The 23,824-nt window shown below is 40.1% G+C and overlaps 1 protein-coding gene across 23 annotated transcripts in view; it reads right to left on the reverse strand.

Annotated features, from left to right (window-relative positions):
- Positions 1-23,824, reverse strand: part of Dock10 (dedicator of cytokinesis 10) — a 257,698-nt gene that overhangs the window by 205,605 nt on the left and 28,269 nt on the right. The window contains exon 1 of one of the 23 annotated variants that reach the window (XM_017319519.2): positions 2,615-8,384. The exons of 21 other annotated variants lie outside the window; for them this stretch is intronic. In XM_017319519.2, coding sequence (XP_017175008.1) covers positions 2,615-2,776 — 162 coding nt within the window. In that variant the 5' untranslated portion in view covers positions 2,777-8,384. Of the gene's footprint in view, positions 1-2,614; positions 8,385-23,824 lie in introns of those variants that run through there. One more of the 23 variants, XM_030252607.1, reaches the window with a different exon arrangement.

Genomic DNA, 23,824 nt, shown 5'->3' on the forward strand with positions numbered 1-23,824 from the left:
ATTACTCATATACATAAGATAAAAAATAAACCCTTAAAGAAATGTGCACAGTAAACCCAGATTGCTCTTCCCCCCATGCTTGGCAAATAACTCATAGCAAACCCAACTTGTTCTGCTACTGAAATGTATCCAGAATCCAAACACTTCTCACAAACCTGTGAGAAAGTCATCCTGGATTTTAGCTGGAACACTGCCGTAGCTTTCTGTCTATCAGTCTTCTCGCTGCTCCTAGTTTTGCACTCTGTAGCCCTAGATTCTTCTAGAGACTCTCAATTTCATGAGCTGATATTTAAATCCACAGGTTGAAGGGTATCTAGGTGGAGAGGTTAGATTCCCATCTTTCAAACCCAAGCCATGTGAGCCAGGCTCTTCATTGTGGTACCAAGGTTTTCCTCTATTGGAATAAACCAGAATTGCTGAAATGATAGAGTCCCAGCATCCCCACCATCTCTTCCCATAGGAAGTTACTGAAGGCCACAGGGGAAGGATCTACATGCATAGTAGCTTCCACGTGGAGTAGAGGCAAGCAAAACTTGCCAAAGTACTATCTTGGAAGGTGGGCATGCTCTCACTAACAAATTTGTTCACTAAATAGGCTAATGCAACACATCCAGGAGAAAAAGCCTCCTGAAATGCACTGACATCTTCAGACTTTGCAGCCAGGGCAGAGATTTCTGATGGCTTTCTTCACTGTGCTATGCGTGTACAAGCTACAAATAGGCTACTCTATTTGGCCCAGGAGTTTGTTTTCATTAAGACACAAACAGGGTGGAAAGCAGAGTGTCTTTTGGAATCAGTGGCCGTGTGGTCTGTAATGCTGACTCTTAGGTCCAGGATGTTAAAAGGGCATCCAATTGTCTGAACTCTGACTTGTCTTCTTACACTTTCCAGTTGACACATTATTGCACGCATTCATGTGGTGCCATGTGATATTTCAATCTATGTATTCATTACATCATGTTCAGATCAAGGTAAGTATGTTAACTTCCTCACACATCTGTCATTTATTTGTGGTAAAAAATATTCAAAATTCTTTCTTTTAGATTTTCAAATATATTGTGTTATCATGACATGATGCAATCTTTTTGCTTTTAGAGTTTAGAGTTTAGGACTTTTAATTTGTCTTAAAGTCACTGAAGCAAAAATACATGATAAAATATCCATTTACAACACCCCCCACACACACGATCGAGAGCAAGAGAGAGAGAGAACTTTTATTTTAAGGGAAAATTGATTTAATAAACAGTATAAAATGATATAAATTCAAAATGTAAGGGTTATCTCAATCCATGACATTCTATTTAATGCTAATAAAAGAACTATATAAATCAAAAGAAACCTTGGAAAATGGTTAATTAATATTTAATAATTTAAAATACCTTATTTATTTATTTTGGAAAAATTATAATCTAAGATGAAAAACTGTTGGTTTGCACAACATGCACAAATGCATGTCTATAATCTGTGAATGTTATACTATTGATAAATATTAGAAAACAAGATTTTTTTACCTTTATTCAATCCAAAGTCCTTTTAAGTTTTATAGAGGTAATGAGTGTGAACTTTTTGGATTTTATGCTTCCCTGCAAAGATAATCATAACCCTAAATTCAAGAGCAATATTGCTTTGTGAAAACTCAAACTTTGACCTGTCAAGGAGTTGGGGTACAATGTTACCCGTCACCTGTCACTCAGAGGCAAATCCAGGGCCAAATGGCTTTTGATAAAGAGCTGTTATCAGTGCAACAGGTTATGTTTCCATTCGTTACTTACTATATCCTGAACACTGAAATCTTAAGAGGGAAAAGAAAAGTCATGTGCTGAAAGTACTCTGACTTCAACACCTCTCCAGTTTTGGAAAGTTCAGCACACAACCTATAGCTGGATGGGGGATTTCAATGACTAAGCAGATCTCTTCCTCGAATCTTAAAATAAGGAAAGACTGTACTTAATACTTGCTACTCAAATACAGGCCCAGAGGAGTAACACTAGCTATGATAAAAGCACAAATTTAAAAAATTACATAATTTGACAGTTGGCAGGAAAAACTTTCTAATAAAAACACCACACATTCCACAAAACTCCCAATACATGACTCTGATTCTGTGCCAAAGTTAACTAAGCATTTCGAAAAAGCATTTCCTTTTCAGAGTCAGAAAAAGGACAGGAAAACAACCCCAGATAGCTTGAAGTTAGAGGTCTAACTCCTGTGATTGGTAATAGGTTAAATATATATATTTACACTCACATTCTGGGCTCCTCTTCCAAGCTAGGACTTACACAGCAGAATTCATGGAAATAAAATGTCCAATATTTCTGTTCTCCCCTCCCTCCCATTCTGCAGTTAGCAACACACAAATGCTAGGAAGCAGAGACTTTCTCAGATGCACACCACACGTTTACATGACAGATCTAAGAAAAAGAAAATCAGCTCTCTGAATGTTAGCAATGCTTCTGAGAGATTTCCCCCCCCCCCCAACCAGCCACAGAAAGTAGAAAACTTGAGGTCACACATATCTTGATCCAAAGCCAAACACCCAAACCTCCCCAATTGTATTATCTTTCTCGGTAATAACAGTTCAATCAAGACAGGCTGTTTGCCAAGAATACAGTACCATGAGGAGGGTTCTGGGTCTGCTCATCATTTCGTCGTCACTTTCGAGAGGCACGATTTCATGGGACGGTTCCTCCTGGCGTCTTCTGCAAATGTGTGGACAGCTCCTCTGGACCACAGAGCGGAAAGCTTGGAGCAGAACAATACTGGGAGTGCAGCCCATCGCTGCATCCTGGAGCCTACAGAATAACTTCTATGTTGATGTGATGTTTGAAAAACAGTGGCTCCTTGTCCCTGAGAACGAGCCTACACGGCAGCTGCAGCCAGCTCACCCTCCAATCACTTCCTCCAGTTCTGATCATCTGATCACTGCCAAATAGCTCGGATGCAGAGATGGGAAAGATTTGATCCACGGAAACTGAACACACTCAACAACATCAGAGCGCTTCATCCAGCGAAGGTTTCTCAGTGCAGTTTGAAAACGTGGTTTCTGTTTATTACAATGACTGTCTTGGATTCCTTCTTCAGACTCTGGATAAATGTCTTTCCTACTCATATGCACACTCTCACACACAAACACACACTACACACACTACACACACACACACACACACACACACACACACACACACACACCATAGATCATTCTTCAAATTAAACAACTAGAAATCGGACTTCATGCTGCCTTTCTTTTCTTCCGAAGCAAATGAGCAGGATATTGACTGAGGATAGTTTAAAATATGTAAACACTTTCTGAAGAAAGTTTTTCTGGTTACCTCATTAAGCTGTTGGGGTTTTACTTTGCATAAATTCCAGAAGAGTGATCAGCATCAGAAATGTAGAGTGCCCCAAATCAAGACGGTTTATCCAAGAAGTATGCATGCGATAACAGACCATGTGAGAGATGGCAGTGTTCTCCGTGATTTCTTCTCAATGGTGCAGTTGTTCTGTTCCCACACACATAGTTCTGCAGTCTAATACATTTTTATATTTACATAGTCGGTTTACAGGGCTGAAAAATCTCTATCTGAGCTCACTCGGTGCACTCTGCCAAGCTGACCTCTTAGAAACAGCTGGAAAACATTTTATAACATCCTATCAATAAGAACTAAAGCTTTGCAGAAACTCACTGAGCTCTTTGGTAGTGAAGTGTCTAGTATTCCCTGACTTCTGGAAGACTAGTCACTTAGGAGGCAACTAAAGAGGGCTACTTAGAAATCACGTGATCCATCTGGAATGGCCTCAAGATCTAATGGTATACTGAAAGAGAATAGGGCAGCAGGGGATACATGAGCTAAAAATATCTCATGGAAAATGGACTTTGCTTACAAACGAGGAAAGCATGAAATCCCGGGAGGATTTTCAATGTTAGGATCTTCCTGCCAAGCTAATTTTTTCAGCTCAGCTCTCAGATTTAAATAATAAAAAATCAAAACAAAACAATCTTCTATTTAGTTTTGTGGCTCCTTGTATACAGCATGCTACTGTATGCAGTTTAGGGAAGGCTTATTCTTTTGTAAGGTGTGGCTGGCCTAGCCACAGTCTCGTCCCTTTCACAGAAGCATATCGCAAAAATGCTCAATTAGGCATTAATTACTCAGTAATCCGTCACAACACAGTACCGTTTTAATTGGTATGTCTGCCAAAGAAATAAAACATGCTTCCTTCCCCACTTCTCTTTTAAGAAGTTTTGCCTGCCAATAGTTTTCAACTCATTCTGTTTTGAGAAAACATATTTTAGTGCTGCCAGAGAAAGAAGAAAAAAATAAAAAAATAAAAGAACACATGCTGACAGTACTGGCAAGCCCTTAAGTTCGTCTGGACCTCTGTCGGCCATGACTGTGCTGTCATCTAAACCATTTCACTCCAGAGGACTGGGGCATTTACTGACAAGAGGTCACAGCTTAGCTCATCTGGCGCAAGTCTGTTGAACAGACTAACAAGTGCCAAGTTTGAGTCTGTGTTTGTGTACGTACTCTTTGAAATATGGATGTCTTTCCAGGGTCTGGATGGATGGATGTGGTTGACCACCAGTCACTTATGCCCCACCTCATAGCAGAACTCTCTCCAGTCCTTTACATGGGTTATAATCACCTGCTCATGAGCACATGGCTAACCAGACACACCTCCAGCTTTAGCTGGAAAATGGAGAGGGAAAGACCCCTAGCTCAGTTACACAGATGCCAGGGGCTCAAAGACATACTTTGGCTTCTGAACTTCCTTCTGGTGACCTCTCTTTAAGTCTTACTAACACTCTGGGGTGGCTTTTGTAGGCTGATGTTTTGGCAGATGGCACAGTCTTTAGGGACATACACGGGATGCTTTCTAGCTATTAGAAGCCTGTTTGCATCGATCCTCTCTGGCTCTGAAGAATCTGCCCCTATTATTGATGGAATGCTAGGGAGGGGCTCTCACTACCATTCCCCCTTCTTCGTTCTTCCTTCACTCATTCTTTCTTTCTGACTCTAACTCTCTATTTTAAGAGACTGGCCAAGGATGACTTCCTTTCAAACCCAGAGTATAAAACAGTTATCCACTGGATAAAGAACAAGATGGGAGGTGAGAGTCAAACATCTTCAACAGCAAAGTGGTAAGGGGCTAGGTTGTGAGAGCTAAGGTTTATATGGCTGTAAAGTGTGGGTCTGATTAGGGAAGAAGACAGAAATCTGTTCAAAAAAGCTTTCCCTTATATCAACATGGCACAGATATGGGCAGAAATGAAATATTTTAAAATGAGCTGTCCACCTCTGTCCTGAGTCTGCTTGCTTTACCCGTAAATCATTAATTTGGCTTCAAAGATGACCCAACCTGTAAATAACTTATGGAGACTTTCCCTCACTTTCATCTACAACTTTCTCCTGAGAGGACATGATTTCATTAGATATCGACTAAATGTAAACTCAATAGGTGATAGTTTTAACTTCATTTTCTAATACGAAGGGATATTGCCACTAACAATGTGTATTATTATTAAGCCTTCCAAGGTGTTGGGAACAAGAATTTGAGTTGTTAAATACATACTGTGTATCAATTCACCCAGCATTTACAAAATCTTAAATCAATGCATAGTGGGGGAAAAAAAGGCTTGAGAAAACCATGCTATACAGATTTGAATTAACCTTCCTTCCAACAGAAACCAAAGGAAGACAGAAGAAGATGCAATTGTTAGGGTTCAGTATATTAGGCAGAAAGATGCTGTAAGAGGTAAAAGGAGGATGGGCAAAGATAAATAAGGAGGATGAAGTGGAGGAGGGGGAAGAGGAGGAAGGGGAGAAGGAGGGGGGGGCGGAAGGAATTAAGGGACAGGGATAAGAAATCATTTCCCAAATATTCTGCTACACCAAAAGGGTACCCGCTCTTGACTCAGAAGACTCCTCATTGGCTGCTCATTGGCTCATCTTGCTAAGTGAAGGGAGTTTTAGAGTAGCTGCTGTCTAAGATTTTTTGGCTTAAAAGTTCCTTAAGTGTAGGAGCAGCTATTTCTACCACTATGGTAGTATATCCAAAGGTCTTGTTTTCTTTAATGGGAAAGGAAACACATTTAATTTAAATAAATAATGTCAACTGAAAGTATTCTAGCTTTCCAGCTTTGTTAATTATGTAAGAGTTGTATGTTTAAATCTATATAGCTCATCTGTCTTGCCTTGTATCTAAATCTATCCTGACCATCCTGGATTGGATTGTAGTTGGACAGGATGAGGGTAAAGCCTGAGTTCTTTGCCTCCACAAACATTTGTTGCTTCTATGGCTCCTGAGAGAGAATGTTGACCTGTAGCTGCAGTGTAGGGGCCTTCTGCCATCTCTGTAGGATGTCCATGTACTGTAAAACCAGGACTGATCACTGAAAGTGTTGTGGTAGGAACAGAGATATGCTTTTGTGTTTTATGGACATCCTGGTGGCATGTCCTACATTGTGTTCCTCAATGTTAGTTTGAGGTCACCATTTCAAGACTGTAGTAAGTTCTGAGTAAACCTTTCTCATAAATGGAAAATCCATAGGGATGCTCAGATTTCTGTTGTTGGACTGAACTGAAGTAACAAAAAATTCCCATGATGCCTTTGGACTTCCCCCCTCATGACCACATTTCAAGAGAGAGAGAGAGAGAATTTTACCATTTAGAGAGAGAGATTACAGGTTAAGTGAGATCATTATAGTGAAACCCTAATTCATTAAGACAGATGCCTTTACAATAGGAAGAGACACTGAGGTTTCTCTTTTTCTGTCATTATGTACCCATAGTAAAGGGGCCACAGAAGACACAAAAGGAAGGCAGCTACATAGATGAGAAGGAAATTTGAATTTCCAGTCTCTAGAGCTGAAACAGTATTTTTGTTGTCTAAGGCTCTCTCTCTCTCTCTCTCTCCCTCTCTCTCTCTCTCTCTCTCTCTGTGTGTGTGTGTGTGTGTGTGTGTGTGTATGTGTGTGTGTGTGATGTGTCCTTGGGCCAGCAGAGATCAGCTTCCCTGTAAGTGGAGTCTGCAGGCCAGAACTCTGAAGCAGAAAAAGCACATTTGTCACCTTCTTCCTTCCCTATACCAGGTAAAGATGTGAAGATGGCTTAGAGTAGTGCAGAAGGAACTCATGAGAAGAGGAAGTTGGGCTTCTTTGGCAGAGGAGAATCTGCATATCACTGAATTATGAAAACTGATCCTGGTTGATCCCACTGAACTGAGAAGATGGAAAATACCAAAATATCTCCAGAATGGAGATACTGGGAATTCAGTTATCAAGTTGCTCATGTCCCAACTATGTAAGGCGTCAGTTACTTGTCTCCAGAGATGATGACAATCAATATGACATAGATGGTGCCATATGTAGTGGTTTGAATATGCTTGGCTCAGGGAGTGGCACTATTAGGAAGTATGCCCTTGTTGGAGTAAGTGTGGTCTGGCTGGAGGAAGTGTGTCACTGTGGGGATGGGCAATAAGAGACTCCTCCTAACCACATGGGAGCCAGTCTTCTCCTAGTGGCCTTCAGATGAAGATGTAGAACTCTCAGATCCTCCTGCACTAGGCCTGCCTGGATGCTGCCATGCTCTCACCTTGATAAGGGATGGAACCTCTACACCTGCAAGCCAGTCCCAATTAGATGCTGTCCTTAAAAGAGTTGCCTTGGTCATGATGTCTCTTCACAGCAATGGGAACCCTAACTATGACAACATATATGTTAACTGAGCTCAAGTTTCTCTCAGACTTTGTGTCCCTGTCTGTCTACCCCTATGTGGTATACTCTACTGATTTTGTGATAGGAAAAATATGGGAAGACCTAGGGACTAAGGCAGAGAGCCAGAAAACTCATCTGCTTATTTAAGCTATAGCAGATCTTTAACAGGGGAACAAAATGAAGTTTTGTTTGATGAACACATCAATCAGTAGAAACATAAAGATAACATCATCACTGGTACCACTCTCTCTACCACCATCATCAGGCTCTTGCTCTACTGGGCTTCTTGTTCTAGTTCTTAGAGGCTCAGCTCTTTCCAAGCAAAATTAACCCAAAGGAGAAACATACTCAAAGGGATAAAAGAAAATAGATTTTAGTTCCAAGTCAAGTAAAGCCAATTCGCAGGATTTGGCTGTTTTCCAGGGTGGGGATTATGAAGAATTTTCATCCATGTCTATCTCCATGGGGTAAGTCCTTTCACACAGAATCTGAATTGAATGTCTAGGAAGGCATTTTTAGCTGAACAGTGGAAACTATGAGCACCAAATGTGATTCTCCTTAAGGCATCAACTTGCCTCTCCCATGCCTACTTTAACTCAAGGACTTAGAAAATGCACAAACTTCAGTAGTAACCTAGGGCCTGTTTTTTTTTTTTTCCTATATTTTTATTTGAAGAGTTCTTCCCTTTCCTTCCTTCCTTCCTTCCTTCCTTCCTTCCTTCCTTCCTTCCTTCCTTCCTTCCTTCCTCTCCTTTCTTTCTTTCTTTCTTTCTTTCTTTCTTTCTTTCTTTCTTTCTTTCTTTCTTTCTTTCTTTCTTTCCTTCCTTCCTTCCTTCCTTCCTTCCTTCCTTCCTTCCTCCCACCCTCCCTCTCTCTCTCTCTCCTCTTTCTTCCTTCCTTTCTTCCTTCCTTCCTTCCTTCCTTCCTTCCTTCTTTCTTTCTTTCTTTCTTTCCTTCCTTCTTTCTTCATTTTCCCTTAATTATAGTGGCCCCCTTCTTACCAGAGACTTTCCTGAATGCTGACTGAATTGTACAATTAATCACATTGGGAGCAAGCATGTGCTTCTATTGTCTTTAGAACACAGGTGCAGTTGCCAAGCTCCCCTTATCTTCATTTTCTTCCCCTTGGCATGGCACAAAAGCCAGTTCTTTTGCTGGTACATTTAGATGCATCAAGGAATAATCCTTCATACTCTCTAAGTGAGCTTCCTGCTGAATGCATGGGTAATTTAAATGTTCCATTAATATCATGTATTACATTGCTTATGTTGCACTGAACACAGTAAATCTTTCTTCTTCTTAATGGTATAGCAGTTAGGCAAAAAAAAAAAAAAAAAATCAGGAAGTTGGCTGTCCAAATTTACATTCCTATTGAGTCATTTACTGTCTTTCTCAGCCTAAGCAAAGATTTAAAGCTTGTTTCCTTGTCTATTAAAGCATGAGTCCTCCGGAGGACTAGACATTCAATTCAGATTCTGTGTGTAAGGACTTACCCCAGCAAACATGTCATGGGCTCATCCCAGTATCAGATTCAGAGGATGTATTCTGTTTATCTATCTCATCATCACTGAAAAAAACGACTTAAAGATTTCCTGCTATTGCCTGTTTTCTCCTCACCTCCTCCACAATTTCTTTTTTTCCTACCTGCCTTTTCTTGTCTACAGGCACATAATGTTCCCTGGGTGATGGGGAAAGAAGGATCTTAGATATGCCTCCCCTGTGTTTTGAAGCTAGTTGCCATAGTAATGGGTCACAAGTTCCAGAAACATATGTAGTCATTTCCTACAAGTAAACAAATGTGAAGTATGATAACAATGCTTGGATAGCTTGAGGTTTCTCATTTTGCAACTTCAACTACTCTAATTACATCCAAGGCCCGGGAAGGAACAGGCACTATTTCTGCAGCGCTAGAAAGAGATGGCTCATGCTTAATTTTACAAAGTGTATGGGAGCAGTTTAGGGGGTTGGTTCTCACACTGTCATTACTATATTTCATGTGATCTTGCAGAAGTCTGCTCAACTGAACTAGCAGTAACTTTTGGTTAGAAATAAAGCAACTCCAACTAAGGTCCTGATCAAATATGAACATAGAACGGTCAGTTAGAAGTGGAAGAATGTTCCCATTGAAGACAAGCATACCTAGCTCCTAAGGACTATGGTAAGTCCTGCCATGAAGCCAGCCTACTGAGAACCAGGACTTTGGCTGTGCTCCTGATAGGAGACACCAAGTTGCATTATTCCAGTGTAGAAAAATAGAAAGTGGCTCAAAGTATTAAATAGGAACTTTGAAGTAAAATAGACCTGACTTTGAATCCTGGTTTTATTGTCAGGAATATGACTTCAGTTTTCTTCAACTAGGCAGTAGAGTTGTAACAAAGACAGTGAATAACACTGGCAGACATGTGGTTAGCTCTCCTTTTGCCACTCCGGTTAATGCAACTATGGTTATTGTTACCACAGTCTCCTAAGCAACCAAATGTAAGTACCAATGAGTAATGATCTTCCAAATTGAAGTACAAAGACAATAAGATACAAAGTCAAGGGCTGGAGCAATGGCTCATCAGTTAAGAGCACTGACTACTCTTCCAGAGATCCAGAGTTCAGTTCCCAGTTACCACATGGTGGCTCATAACCATCTGTAATAGATCTATAATGCCCTCTTCTGGGGTGTCTGAAGACAGTTACAGTGTACTCATATACATAAAATAAATACTTTAGGAAAAAAAGATACAAAGTCAAGAGAGATAGAGAGTGGGCAGTGCAACTTGTTCTACCTCACCAGTGAAGTGAGCTAAGTCCAAGACTGAGGTTAACTTAAAATACGAAATATCTACAAAGGAACTGATGATCCATCACAAAGGAAAGGACCAGTGGTAGCCAACTCAACAAAAATTAAAAGGTTAAAAAAAAATCAAAGCCATAGTGTCTGGAATTCATCTATGTTATAAACTGTAAACAGAATAAAAGTCTGTGTGAATGACACAGTATTAAGCTCTGCATGTAAAGGGGAGTTCACAATGACACTGATGTACCAGGAAAAATCAGAAGATGCTCAGTAGCCATAGTGTAGGGCCAGAGAGATCTCTGAGACATTTAGAAGTAAATTTTACTTTGATAAGTACTTTCTGTGATTCACAGTGAAAAGTTAGGAGATTAAACTGAGTAAACTGAGCTATTTTAAAAAGTTAGCTATGGTAAAACTAGTCTAGGCCGGCATGTGACAAGCCAGTGACTAACTCCTTTCAGCACTTGCCCTGCTTTACTTCTCTTGCTTACTTTCACATTTGAGTCATGGCAGGAATTTACCACCCATGTCCTGAACATCCCAGATGAAATTTAGTTTGTGATAATCACGGGTTGCTCTTCAAACTTAAAGATGACAGTCTTAAAAGCCACTGACTAATGTTCTCTCAAATCAGTTAGGAAGCTTAGAAGGAGGCTGGAAATTTGAGCACATCTGAGCTTTGCTATTTACCAGACCCAGGCTTTGAACATACCCTCAGATAAAAATCATTTGAAAGGTAACAATACATGCAAAGTTTTAACCAAAGATGGTGGCAGGGATTGGAGGTAGTCATAGGATAATGGTCACCTTCTTTTTAAAACCTAAAGCTTAGCAACTTTCTTCTTCTTCTTCTTCTTCTTCTTCTTCTTCTTCTTCTTCTTCTTCTTCTTCTTCTTCTTCTTCTTCTTCTTCTTCCTCTTCTTCTTCCTCTTCTTCTTCCTCTTCTTCTTCCTCTTCTTCCTCTTCCACTTCCTCCTTCTCCTCCTCCTCCTCCTCCTCCTCCTCCTCCTCCTCCTCCTCTTCTTCTTCTTCTTCTTCTTCTTCTTCTTCTTCTTCTTCTTCTTCTTCTTCTTCTTTTCTCCTCCTCCTTCTCCTCCTTCTCCTCCTCCTTCTCCTCCTTCTCCTCCTTCTCCTCCTCCTCCTCCTCCCCCTCCTCATCTTAACATTATAGTTTATTCTGCTGACATGTGAAGCCAGTACTGTTTTCAAAGAGATAGTATGGCCTTCACTCTTGCCTGATGTGGTGGGAGAACAGAGATGAGGATATTTCTCAAATGAGATAATTGAACCTGATGACTGGGATAGGAAAAGCCCAGGGAAAAGAATCTTATTGTTTGTGAGCTCACTGAGGAACCTCCATAGTCTCCCGTTACACAGCCAATTGAGTCCAGTGTGCCCGCCATAGCCAAGGGCTCTAGCAGTCATGGAAAAGCAGAAATGTCCGGTAGTGGGTGGGGAGAACTCTGGCTTCCAACATTTCAGAAGAGAAGAATGCACACTGTTTGTGTTTACCCTTTAGGCAAAGTGTCATTATCCTGTTTTCTATTCAAGTGCAGAGGTGAGCAAACAGAAAAAAAGGCTAATTTTTCAAAAGGGGAACTTAAGATTTGAGTATGGAATGTATCTGTCTCTCACCACCCTCCCCTATGGCTTCTCTGTCTTCCTGTTAGAAAGACATAGAGCCAAGCTGCCAGATGGCAAAGCCACAGTTCAAGTGGAACTTTTCTCTGTGACTTCTTATTAATGGGAGAGGAGTGGACATATGGCCACCAGGCTAGTATTACTTCTACCTTGAAAATCCCTTAAACAAGAATGCATAAAACATTTCCCGAGTCAAGTAGCATATGTTCTTAGTTTTTTAGAAATATCTATATGATCAAGATACAATCCTAACATACTTTGCCAATTAGCTTAACTGAACCTTAGTCAGAGTCTGGTTGCCATCCAACAGAGAGATGTAAAGACACTCAGGAGCATACTGTGGCTGACAGTTACTATTCTTGGATTACTGCACAACTCTCAATATCAGTAGCAATATGCTACATCATTGTGAAGTTCATTCAATGTATGTAATTTATTTTTAGACATGGTCTCACTATGTAGCTACTACTAGCCTGAAACTCAACAATGTAGACCACATTGTCCTTGAACTCAGAGGTCTACCTGCTTCTGTTTCCTGGAGGCTGATATTCAAAGCATGTGCCACCATGTCTAGTACGATATTTTGAAAAATAAACAAATAGCTATAAATTGAAGATGGGAAAGGTCACTAAAATACACCTACGACCATTGTACCTTTCTATGATGGCTTCTATGTTAGCACGGTTTGGCAAATAGACCTTTCTGGTAATGTCTGTTGAAAGCTTCCAGGGAAGAGGTTGTTGGCTCATGTCCAGTGTCAGCAGTCAAGCTCTTCCTGTCTGTCTGTATATGAGATACAAGCACTCTTTCACCCATTTCCTGTAGCTCTCCTTCTAGTTCCGGAAGTAGATACCCAGTGTTTCGGAGCAGAAACAGGCTTATGCCAGGGGCTTGTTAGCCAGACATCCTAGCCAAAATGTCCAGTGAGAGATTTCAACGCCATAAGGTGAAAGACAGTCGAAAATGAAACTCAAGGAGACTTTGGCTTCTGCATAATAGGGCTCACAGCCAGAGGATGCTAGATTTGAGGATTGACTCTGAGAGGGACAACAAGTGGCTGAAATAGAGTAAAGAAACCAAATGGAAAGAGAGCAGAAGGTAGGTATGTGCTCATGGAGATAGGGTCACACTCTGTCAAGCAGAGAACCAAGGTTCTGGCTGCCTTTTCTCTGTGGGTTTTTTTTCTTGTGTCCGTTTCTAAAGCTGCAAAATTCCTCTACTCGGTCAGATTTCCCAGGGACCCGTACAGAGGCTCCCATGCTTCAAATATTTCCCTTCTTAACATCACCTCTTTCTTGTAGCTATTACTTTCCAGGAACAAAATGAAGGGGACTGGACAAGTGGCAACCCCCTTCCCATTCCTAGTTAGAAGTTTACACACTATAAGGTTTGTTTTCATATGCTTCTTTAAAAAAATTGCCTCTGTTGCTGGTGTGTGAGTCAACACTTAACAGCTGAATGAAAATAAATGAATGAGTAGCAAAGGCATATCACCAAGATGTCTCAGAAGCATCTGGGATTTCTTGGCTCAACATTCTGGTGTTATTTGTATGCTTGATGTTCTCTTAAAATATTTGCATAGATCCACCCCACATTCTCCTTTCTGATGAGAGGGAAGTTCTTGTTCCTTTAGCCCCATTTCTGTGAACTCTTGTCTTCCAGGGTCATACTCTGTCAATCTCCATCCTCCCCTCTGCTGGCTTTTTCTAATAAGTAGCACAATAAATTGTCTTCCACATACTGAATAAACAAATAACATCTCCTTTAACCTTGAAATGTCTGTGACACTCTTTGGCCTTCCCTTGTTGGCAAGCATCCAAAAAAATTCATCTATAGATCCCACATTTCCCTTCATCATTGTCATTTATTTTTAACCCCAAAGTGTCTACTACCAACAGTCAACATCACCAAAGGTGTGCTGGAAGCCCCAGTAAATGATTTTATATAGACAAAAGGTAGTGGGAGTTCTTAGATGCATTTTCCCCTACAAAGCATTGTTCTTGAATTCTCATAGAACTAAACTTCCTGTGAGGATCTTGTCTAGGATGGCATTCACAAGGCCACTACAGTGAATGATACTCTGCTTTGTGACATTAGCATATCAGCTTTCCTTCCCTGTTGTCTCTCTTTCTCTCTTCTCATTGAGTTAGTATTTACTGTGCTGTTCGATGCTATTCTAGGTCCTGAAAATAGTGTAATATGCACTGGGACACAGATAGCTTCCCTTGCCCTCATATACATTGGTAAAAACAATGTATGTATGTGTGTGTGTGTGTGTGTGTATAGCATATATATGAGTATATATGTATATATATGTAAAATTATTCTTTCCTGAGGTAATACTATTCATATATATATTTCTTCATTAATTTTCATGGATTCTTTAGAGTGTTGTATGATTTGTTGACAAATTTTGATAAAGAAAATTTTAAATTTCAAGAAGCAGCCTTTCACAGCTTCCCAACTGAGAATTGCAACTTTACGGAACCCAACAGTGGACACTAAACTGTATTGCACTGCGTAGCAAATGCTCAGACAAGCTCAGCATGGGTTGAGAGCATTATTGTGTGCAGTATCACAGCATCCCTTGGATCATCCTTCAGACTGCATCCTGTCTGATGTCACATGGCACTAAAGCAATTAGTGTTAGACTCACAAGTGACCTTGAGATAGAAACAAAGAGGATTGTCAAGGCAAAAAGAATGTGACTTTCAATTTTATACACCTTTTGTTCAAAAACACAGTGTCTCTAAGGAAGACTTATGATGAGCCTTTTGAAGCCACAAGAGCTATGTCTTTTCAGCTGTAAAACAACATTGAAATCATCCATTTCTCTCTCTCTCTCTCTCTCTCTCTCTCTCTCTCTCTCCCCCTCACCCCCCCCCCACAAGTTTTGCACATCATAGAAAACTGACTTCAGTTTCATTGATGCATTTTCTAATCATCTCTTGCTGGCATTTAAAAACTCAAAGGAAGATTCATGAATGTTAAAGTTCTCTTAGCATCTAGAAATAAATGCTTTGTTCAGAACAATCCTTGGAGAATCATAATTATTATCAAAGTCCTTCATGAAAAACTTCAAGGAGAACACTTCAAAACTGGAAGAAGTGACGGTATCATCCTGAGCATTTCCTGTTCTTGATTCACGGACAGCTATCGTGCCACACTTGTCAGAAGGCCAAGAGAATTTTTAACATGTTCACAGTGTCTCAAGGATGTCCATGTCATTATCAGGGCTGGATAAAGGGGCTGAGATGTGCCAGCTAGTGCCTCTATGCCTTCCTCTCTGAGAAAGGCATAGATAATTCAAGCTATTACTAAGGAGAAAAGCCAACCACTAGCAGCTGTGTTCATTTGCTTCAAAATGTGCTAATTGGAGAGCTCGCCTACTGAAAATGGTTTAATGCTATCTCATGTAAACAACAGGCAGATGAGGACTTTTATGGGCACTGGAGTTATCTTCAGAGTTTTAATCACTGAACTGTGGAGAGATAATATTTCATTCTATTCCAATTGTCATAGCTACCACAAACAGGGTGTCATACTCAATATAAACTGATTGTTTATATTTTGAATGGATAGAGAAGTCCTGGACCAAGTCACTGGTAGATTTAGAGTCAGAAGAGGGATCTGCCTTCTAGGTTACACATGTTAACATCCAAGTTCTCATTTGCTGGAAACAGCTGCCTCAGGCTTGAGTCCATTGATAAGGACTATGCTGCCCTCTAACAACTGGACTCTCATTCCCTCGATCTTTCTGGTTTCACTGCTTTGGTGTTAAGATTGCAACATTTGAATTCTAAGAAGGATAGAGAACTTTTGGACCACCATGGCTATAGAGGGCCAGTCAGTTCAGTCAAGAGGTTTAGATGTGGTGTCTAAGAAGCTATCTGCTGTTGGCCATGTGTGTTGGATAACTGTTATGGGGTAGAAAAATGAAGATAATAAGTTCTTTAAAGACGAGAGGCTCAAGCTTCAGAAGCAAACAGCCTTAGAAGGTAACTCTGCTGGCATTTTCCACATAAGCATCGCCCCCTGGTGTCCACGCAGAGAGGACGCTTCAAGAGCTGTCTTGTAAGAAGGAAGTAATGCTATCCCTAACACCATTTACCCATGTTCTCATTTATCCAGGTCTTAGTCCCTAACTGCACTGCTGATAAAGGCAGCTACAGCATGCAGCATCAAGCATCATACTGAGTTTAAGACAAAAAGCTTCTCCTACTTCTGAGTGTCCATTATTGACAGACATATCATTAATATTTTCCTGGCAGGGATTTCATTAATTTTTCAGTTCTCCTGAACAAATGAGAATATTGAAACACATTGTTTCAGAGGCTACTGGTTACACTGAAAATGGCTACACGATATCTCAGGAGGATGTTCAGACACTCAGCCAGTCAGTCATTTATATCCACAGATGGAGAGGAGTGACAGACCCTGCTTCTCACAGCTTCCTGGACTGGAGGAGTTAAGATTGTCCTAGATTCTCAGTACTCACTGAAGAATTGGAATGACCAGATCCGTGTGGTCTGCACCAAGTGGACAGATAACAACTGACAACAACGACAATGGCAAAGACGATGACACAATGGTGAGGACCACATGACCATGATGATTACATCATAGCCAAAATCCCTGTCAAAGTCAGATCAAGGATTTATAAACTATGGGGGAAAGAGCATCATCTTTCTTTTGTTTCAAACATTCCAAACGGAGTCTCAGAGATGCTTCTCTGTGAGTCACAGTAGAGCTTCCTGTTGAATGCAGCCTGTTCTCTCAAAAGTACGTGTCATAATGGCAATATTAAGAGATACTTAATAATCATGAAATGATGACTAGCAGTTCTCAAGCTCCCAATATCCTCCCACTCCCTTATTTAATCTGCAACACAAATACATTGTTATTACTATAGTAGGCTGAATGGTACCCTATCCCTCAAGACATGCCACCTTCAAATCTCTAGAACACAGAATGGGTCCTGTTTTCAAAAACACAGGTATTTAGAGAGAAGCCATAGGTCTGAAAGTAAGGACATGCTGGATCACACAGAGCAAGAGACAGAGAGTGAAGAGACAGAAGAAAAAAAAACACACAACAACAACAAAAAGCCTTTAAAAGATGTAGGCAGACCCTAGAGTCATATAGTCCAGTCCCCAAATATCTGGTGCTGCTACTACATACTGGGAGAGGCATCACAGACCTGCCCCAGAGATAGAATAGACTTACTGCTTTGCTTTCAGACTTTGGCTTGTGACAAGGCAAATTTCAGATATTACAAGTCACGTGGTAGTCATCTGCACTAGCAGCTCAAGGAAACTCATGCATTCTCAAAGTTGAGAAAGCTGAGGCTCAGAGAGTTTGAGGTAACTTCCCAGAGCTGCGCAGCTAAGCATTCATGTGTGGAAAATAGGGTCATGTTCTAACTGATAGTTTTCCTTACTCCCCCTGTGTTCCAATGACAAGGCCACAGGTTGGCTTCCCAGTCTGCAAAGCATCTGTTTACCTAACAGGGAAGCAAGAATGCTGAATGTGTGCTGAGGCAGAGTTTCAGGGCAGCTTCATCCTGCAACTTTCTGCCTTGAGAATCAATTTTTGTTTGCATTAAAAGAGCCATTAGAGTCTATACATCAGCAATTTCATTCATGTGTGGCCTAGCTTCTCAACTAAGGGATAAGACTGTTCTATACTTGGCCCCCAACGGGCCTGTTTTATTCCTCTAATCATAAGTATAATCGTCTTTACTCATGCTGGGCAATAATACAACGGAGGATGAACATTAAGTTAAACATAAAAAGAGTCTCAAATCAATCAAAGCATCTCATGAAAGTAATTTTAGAAAGGAGAGTAAATTACAGTAGATTTGGAAGGGAACTGAAAGCTGAGACCTCACATTCCTGCTAGGAAAAAATAACCTTCAAACTATTGCACCATGAGACAAAAATTTCAACACCCTCCAGCGGAGTAGGTTAAGGGTTACAAACCCCTAAGAGTACAAATTATAATTTTACACTCCATCAGGAACAGGTTGTCTTATTGTCCCCAGAACCTCCTCAAGTCAGCAATCTCTGTTGTAAGGTGAAATTCAAGAGGAGGTAAAACAAGATACGTGATTCAAACAGCACAGTCACAGTCTCGAGGATAAAAATGTCAAAGCCAGAGGATGACCTGGTGCAGTGAAAGAGATGACAGACAGGGACTTTAAGGATATATTGATAGCCAAGAGACTGAGGGATACACAGTACATCACAGAATTTATCAAAGGTATGAGAGAGTAGATTCTTTGATCTGTTGCCTTACTGTCTACTTTGTTGTAGAGGGTACCATAGCAAGATGGCTTGAGAACTCGTGGGAAAGGAAACAGGGTACCAGAGACCAGCAGAGATCAAAGAGACCAAATCCGGCCACAATAATCTTGTTTCACTTTTCCTTGGTCTAAGAGAGGAAGATTGTGCGAATTTTAGGAAGGCATCTGATAAGATGTCCCACTTGTTCCTCTAGACATCGTTGGAGGGTGGTTTATAGCAGCATGGTGCTCTTGGAGCCATTAATTTAAACAAACACATGTATAAAAATTGATGCCAGGGCATGTGAACACTTTTGGTGATGACATGAAGCTAGTAGCAAAATTAGTGGGTTGAAATAACCAAGATCCTTAGTGTTCTCATATGTAAGAATAGTTTACTCTTCAGGAAGGCTTAAAAGGAAATGCTAGCTAAAGTAAAAAAATCACAAAGGAAAGACAGTACTCAACAGTGTGTTTATAAAAAATATTTAGACATCAGTAAGAACTAGCATGAAGTAAAGAATAGAATGTTAAGTTATATTCACAGAACAGTATTTTAAATAATGAATGGGCTGACAAGATGGCTCCGTAGGAACTTGTCATTAAACCTGATGTCTTCGATTGGATCTCCAGGGTTCTCATGATAGAAGGCAAGAACCAGCTCCTGCAAGCTGTCCTATGCCCTCCACAAGCTCCCCATGATGCAAATCCACCTACATAACCACACCCACTTATAATGAGTAAATAAATAAACAAGCAAATAAAATAAAGTTAAAGTTTAAAGCAATGAAGCAAATAAATAGGCTTTCTTCTTACTTTCGATACTATGGTTCCAGGAAACAGACTAAGACAGATATGGACAAACAAGCCATTGAAACAGAAGTAATGGCTTTGAGAAATGTGCAAAGGTGGCACACAAAGAAGCCTGATTACCTCTGAAAAGATATGCCTGTGTGAGATGCTACAGTTAAGTGCAAAACGTTAAAGTACCTGGAGCTGGAGAGATGGCTCAGAGGGTAAGAACCTTTGCAGAGTTCCTGCTGTGGTTCTCAGTGTCCACATGATGGCTCACAGACATCTGTAACTCCAGTTCCAAGGGCTCTCCTTCTATAGGTACTGAAAGCATATGGTACATATACAAACATGCAAGCCAACACTCATACACATATCTTTTTTGACTGAAAAAGTTGTGGTCATAGTCAGTAATATGAACTGTGTTCTTTAAGAGATCCTAGTTTTGTAATGGTGTGGCAAAAGCTAAAAAAAAAAAAAAAAAAAAAAAAACAAAACAACAACAAAACAAAACAAAAACCCAACCAACCAACCAAAAAACCCCATAACAACAAAAGGCCCACTTTTATGTTTATGGTAATATAATATATTCAATATACCTCAAAGGCATAAACGTAAAGCAGCTGATGGAAGTTCATGAGATCTTTTCCAACTCGATATCATCCAAAATGTCCTAGAAACAAAAGCTTTACCCTGAATGGGATTGTTCATTTATCATTGATCCAATAACCATTTCTTGAGCAAAGATTCTTCATGTGTAGTGCTGTGTGGCTTTAGCAGTTAATAATTTTTCCCCTGAGCCAGTATTCTACCAACATTGTAGGCTAACTTTATAAGAACTTGTGTGCTTTAAGAAGACCAAAAACATCTTTGTTAATACTTAAACTTTTTAATACTCAGCTGGCTCTTTTCTCTCAAAATTTGAGAATCTTCTGTGACATATTTTAAATATCTTATTTAGTAATTTATATTTACTTTGGCTTGGGTGATAATCTATATCTTAGATTAAAAAATCAAATATTCCTTTCAGTTGAAAAATTTCTATAAAAAACAGAATTTAGCTAGTTTGAGTTTGATTTCATCATACTCAACCTTTTACTTAAGTCAACCTATTCATTTCAGCATTTCTCCCTACAGGTACCAGATCATCATCAAAATTTCACGGGGTAACTACCTAACTTTCCATTAAATCTCCAGTTGGGAACTCTCATCCCACTTCCTCTATTAAGGAGAACAGAACTCTCATCATGCACTGAAGATCATCAGTCACAGAGATGGCAAACTATGGCAAAATTCTAGAAAGTTCTGTAGTCGTACAGAATCTGTATTATAGATGAAAGTGAATTGTAAGGGGTAGGTCATGTAAACGACATGACCCAACTGAAAGCAGAGGTCCAATGATTGCACCCCACCACCCTATCTGACACCCCACTGTCTGCTCCTTAACAGGTGTTCCCTCAAACTTGAGGTAGAACTGAAATGAACAGCGAGCTGGGACCATGCTAATGGGACAGGACTGTGTTCTTTCACAAGCTTTCATTTGCCGTAACCCTCATACAATATATTCCCAGTGAATTTACACTCATTGTGTTTGTGTGAAGGGTCTAATGGTGATACATTTACATAATCATCCAAAGCTGGAGACTGAAAGAGTTTCGATCTCATATGAGTTCATGAAGCCAGTGGCCAACATAGGAAACACTGAGAAGCAGCGATATGATGCCCTCTAGGGAGAAATGCCTGAATAACTAGGCCAATTCACTCACAAGGAAGGGGTCAAGTTGGACTGGGCTGTTAAAATTCTGTCTCCGTTGAAAGTTTTGAACAAAGGAGACATATTTGATTTTTATCTAATATATAATATTCTATCAGAACTAAGACACTAATCATTGTAACAAAATAGTGACAAATAGCTGATATCAAGCTCTATAAAAATAAAACTTACATAGGAAGGTGGCTATTGAGACATGTTTGACTGAACTCCCATCAGTAAAAATAATTAGAGGATTTCTTTCTTGGAGAAGTCAAAACACAGAAGCATAAAATATTCATTCAATCCACTTACTTTCTTTACACAAATCATAGATGGCCTTTGTAACCATCCTTCATGTAAAACTGTTTCACATTTCCTGCACAGGAGAGTATCTTTCCATGTGACGTGATTGGAGTTATGAAGAGCTTCTTTCCTAGTGTCTGCCCAAACTCTCATTTCTTTTGCTGTGATCAGGAGCAGGTCTACACATAACAATACAGTTGAAGGGGACACGGAGGAATCCACATGGTAAGGTTTGTTTTAGGAGCAGAGACCTCTCTGACAGCAATCAACTGAAACTGACTAAAAGACCTGTAATCTTTTTAAAAATTCAGATCCAATACAATGCTTGGACGCTATAACACTCAATGCTATATTTTATTCCTTCAAACTACTGCTGGTGTGATTTCATAGACTCAGAGAAGGGCCTCTAGAGGGCTCTCTTCCTGTTTAGCTGAGGCTCTAGATTCCTCAAACAGGTGCATCAATTGGCTGTTGCTTAGTAACAAACCACCCAATACTTCAGAAAGCAACACTTTGTTATTGCTGAGGAGCTGAAGAACTGTCTGCCCAATTAAGGCAATGAATCTTGTAAGTCCTATATTCTCATTCTCCTCTCTCTCTCTCTCTCTCTCTCACTCTCTCTCTCTGTCTGTCTGTCTGTCTGTCTGTCTTTGTCTCTCTGTCTCTTTGTTTCTCTCTGTGTGTATTAATTTCTATCCAAAAAAGCACTTCATAACTCCAATCACTTGCCATGGAAATGTACCCTCCTGTGAAGGAAATGGCACTATTGATTGGCGGTGGAGTGGTAGGGGTAGGGTGTGTCATGTCATCAGTCTATCAAGTTAACAAAGGCGGGTAATGATCATTTTAATTTTTTTTTTGTTAGCACTCAAAATGATGGGTTTCAATATGACATTTTTGTACATATTTTAATAGTTAACTTTTCCCAGTGCTGTGACCAAATATCTGACGGAATCAACTTAAGGAGGCAGGGTTTCTTTTAGACCACAGCTACAGTACGTATAGTCTATCAATGAGGGGAACAAGAGGCAGCCGTGACCACTCTGTGAGAACGAAGTTTCCTGAGACTGTTCTTCACATGGTAATGACTGACCAGGAAACAGAAAATAGAAAACTATAGCCCTCAATATCTTTCTCCACTGGCCTATCTCTGCCGGATAGGACCTATATCCCAAAGGCATCGCAAGCTCCCTGAGTGGCACCATTAGATGGGAAACAAGTTTGCAAATGCCTGAGCCTGTGGGGAACAAGGTATAGTCAGACCCTAAGACTTACATATCATTCGCATGTCTTCCCTGCCCATTGTCTCCTCTGGGTACACATCTCTACATCAACCAACTAGAGAGGATACACACAGATCAAACACCCAGACAAAGGTGCTGGCCACCACTATACATGCCTGATGCAAGTTTTTTCTAAAGGTGAAAATTTTAGCATTCGAGTCAGATGGTTTGCATGGTTCAGGAAATTAACATTTTAAACAATGGATTCAAATTGAGTATAATGCTTAAAGTGTGAAGAGTGCATCCAGAAAAAGAAGTGTTGTACATTAGGAGAGCGAGGCAGACTCTGAAGCAGGACTTTCACAGTCAAGCTGAAGTTCCCCGGGCTATTTTCTTCCCAGCTGGTGTTCACCCCATATTAAACACACCAGCTCCACTATCCTGATGCTCTGTTCTTCTCTCCTGGAAACAAAATCCAAGGCCTGGAAAATGGATCAGTCAACCACCATGAAGGGACATCACAGAAAACATTTCAGGTTTTGGAAGACAGGCCCAGGAAGACAGGGCACTGACTTGCTGCAGGGCACTGTTCTCTGTGGTGGGAAGTCTGATATGGTCTTTGTCTCAGAAGATGCCCCACTCAGAAGATGCCCCACTCAGAGTCTTATCACAGCAAGCTGGTCTTAGTGAATCACCAGCTTAAAGACTTCACAACAATGAACATTAGTTGAAATAAAAAGGCATACAATGATAATGATGTAGTTGTCAAAAAAATCTTGTAGCTATATACAAAGTAGAAAAGATAGACATCTAAACTCCTTTTCTTGCTCCTGAGAGGAAAGACCTCAGAGGCCCCAACACAAACATACCAACTAGGGGTATTCAGTTCAGATATCCTTAAAGTGGCTACTTTCTTATCTGCCAGAGAGGAAATAAAAAATTGAAAATCAGGTTGACCTAACATATACAGAATAACTTATAGCTTAATTCTTTAACTTATAGAAATAGTTTAATTCTTTCTTTTCTTTTCTTTTTGTTTTTTGGAGGCAGTTCTGCAACATATTTGACATTAATCAGGTTAGTTATCATACCCCTTGACCGTCTGTAGATTTCTGAATGTGGTAACAGGTATGTAAATTTTTAAAGTGTTTTAAATATTGAGGTCAAGGCCACCAGTGACCATGGTGCTCACTGGAAGTCATTGCTCACCGGAAGTCATCTGCGGTTATGACTGCAGGACCTGTGTGGTTTCCTTTTGCAATAAAATATTCATATTAGAGGTTTTAATGTTGATTAAAAAAAACCTTTAAAACAGAACACATTTTCAA

The sequence above is a fragment of the Mus musculus genome, chromosome 1 (assembly GCF_000001635.26).
Source record: "Mus musculus strain C57BL/6J chromosome 1, GRCm38.p6 C57BL/6J".
Taxonomy (NCBI): Eukaryota; Metazoa; Chordata; class Mammalia; order Rodentia; family Muridae; genus Mus; species Mus musculus.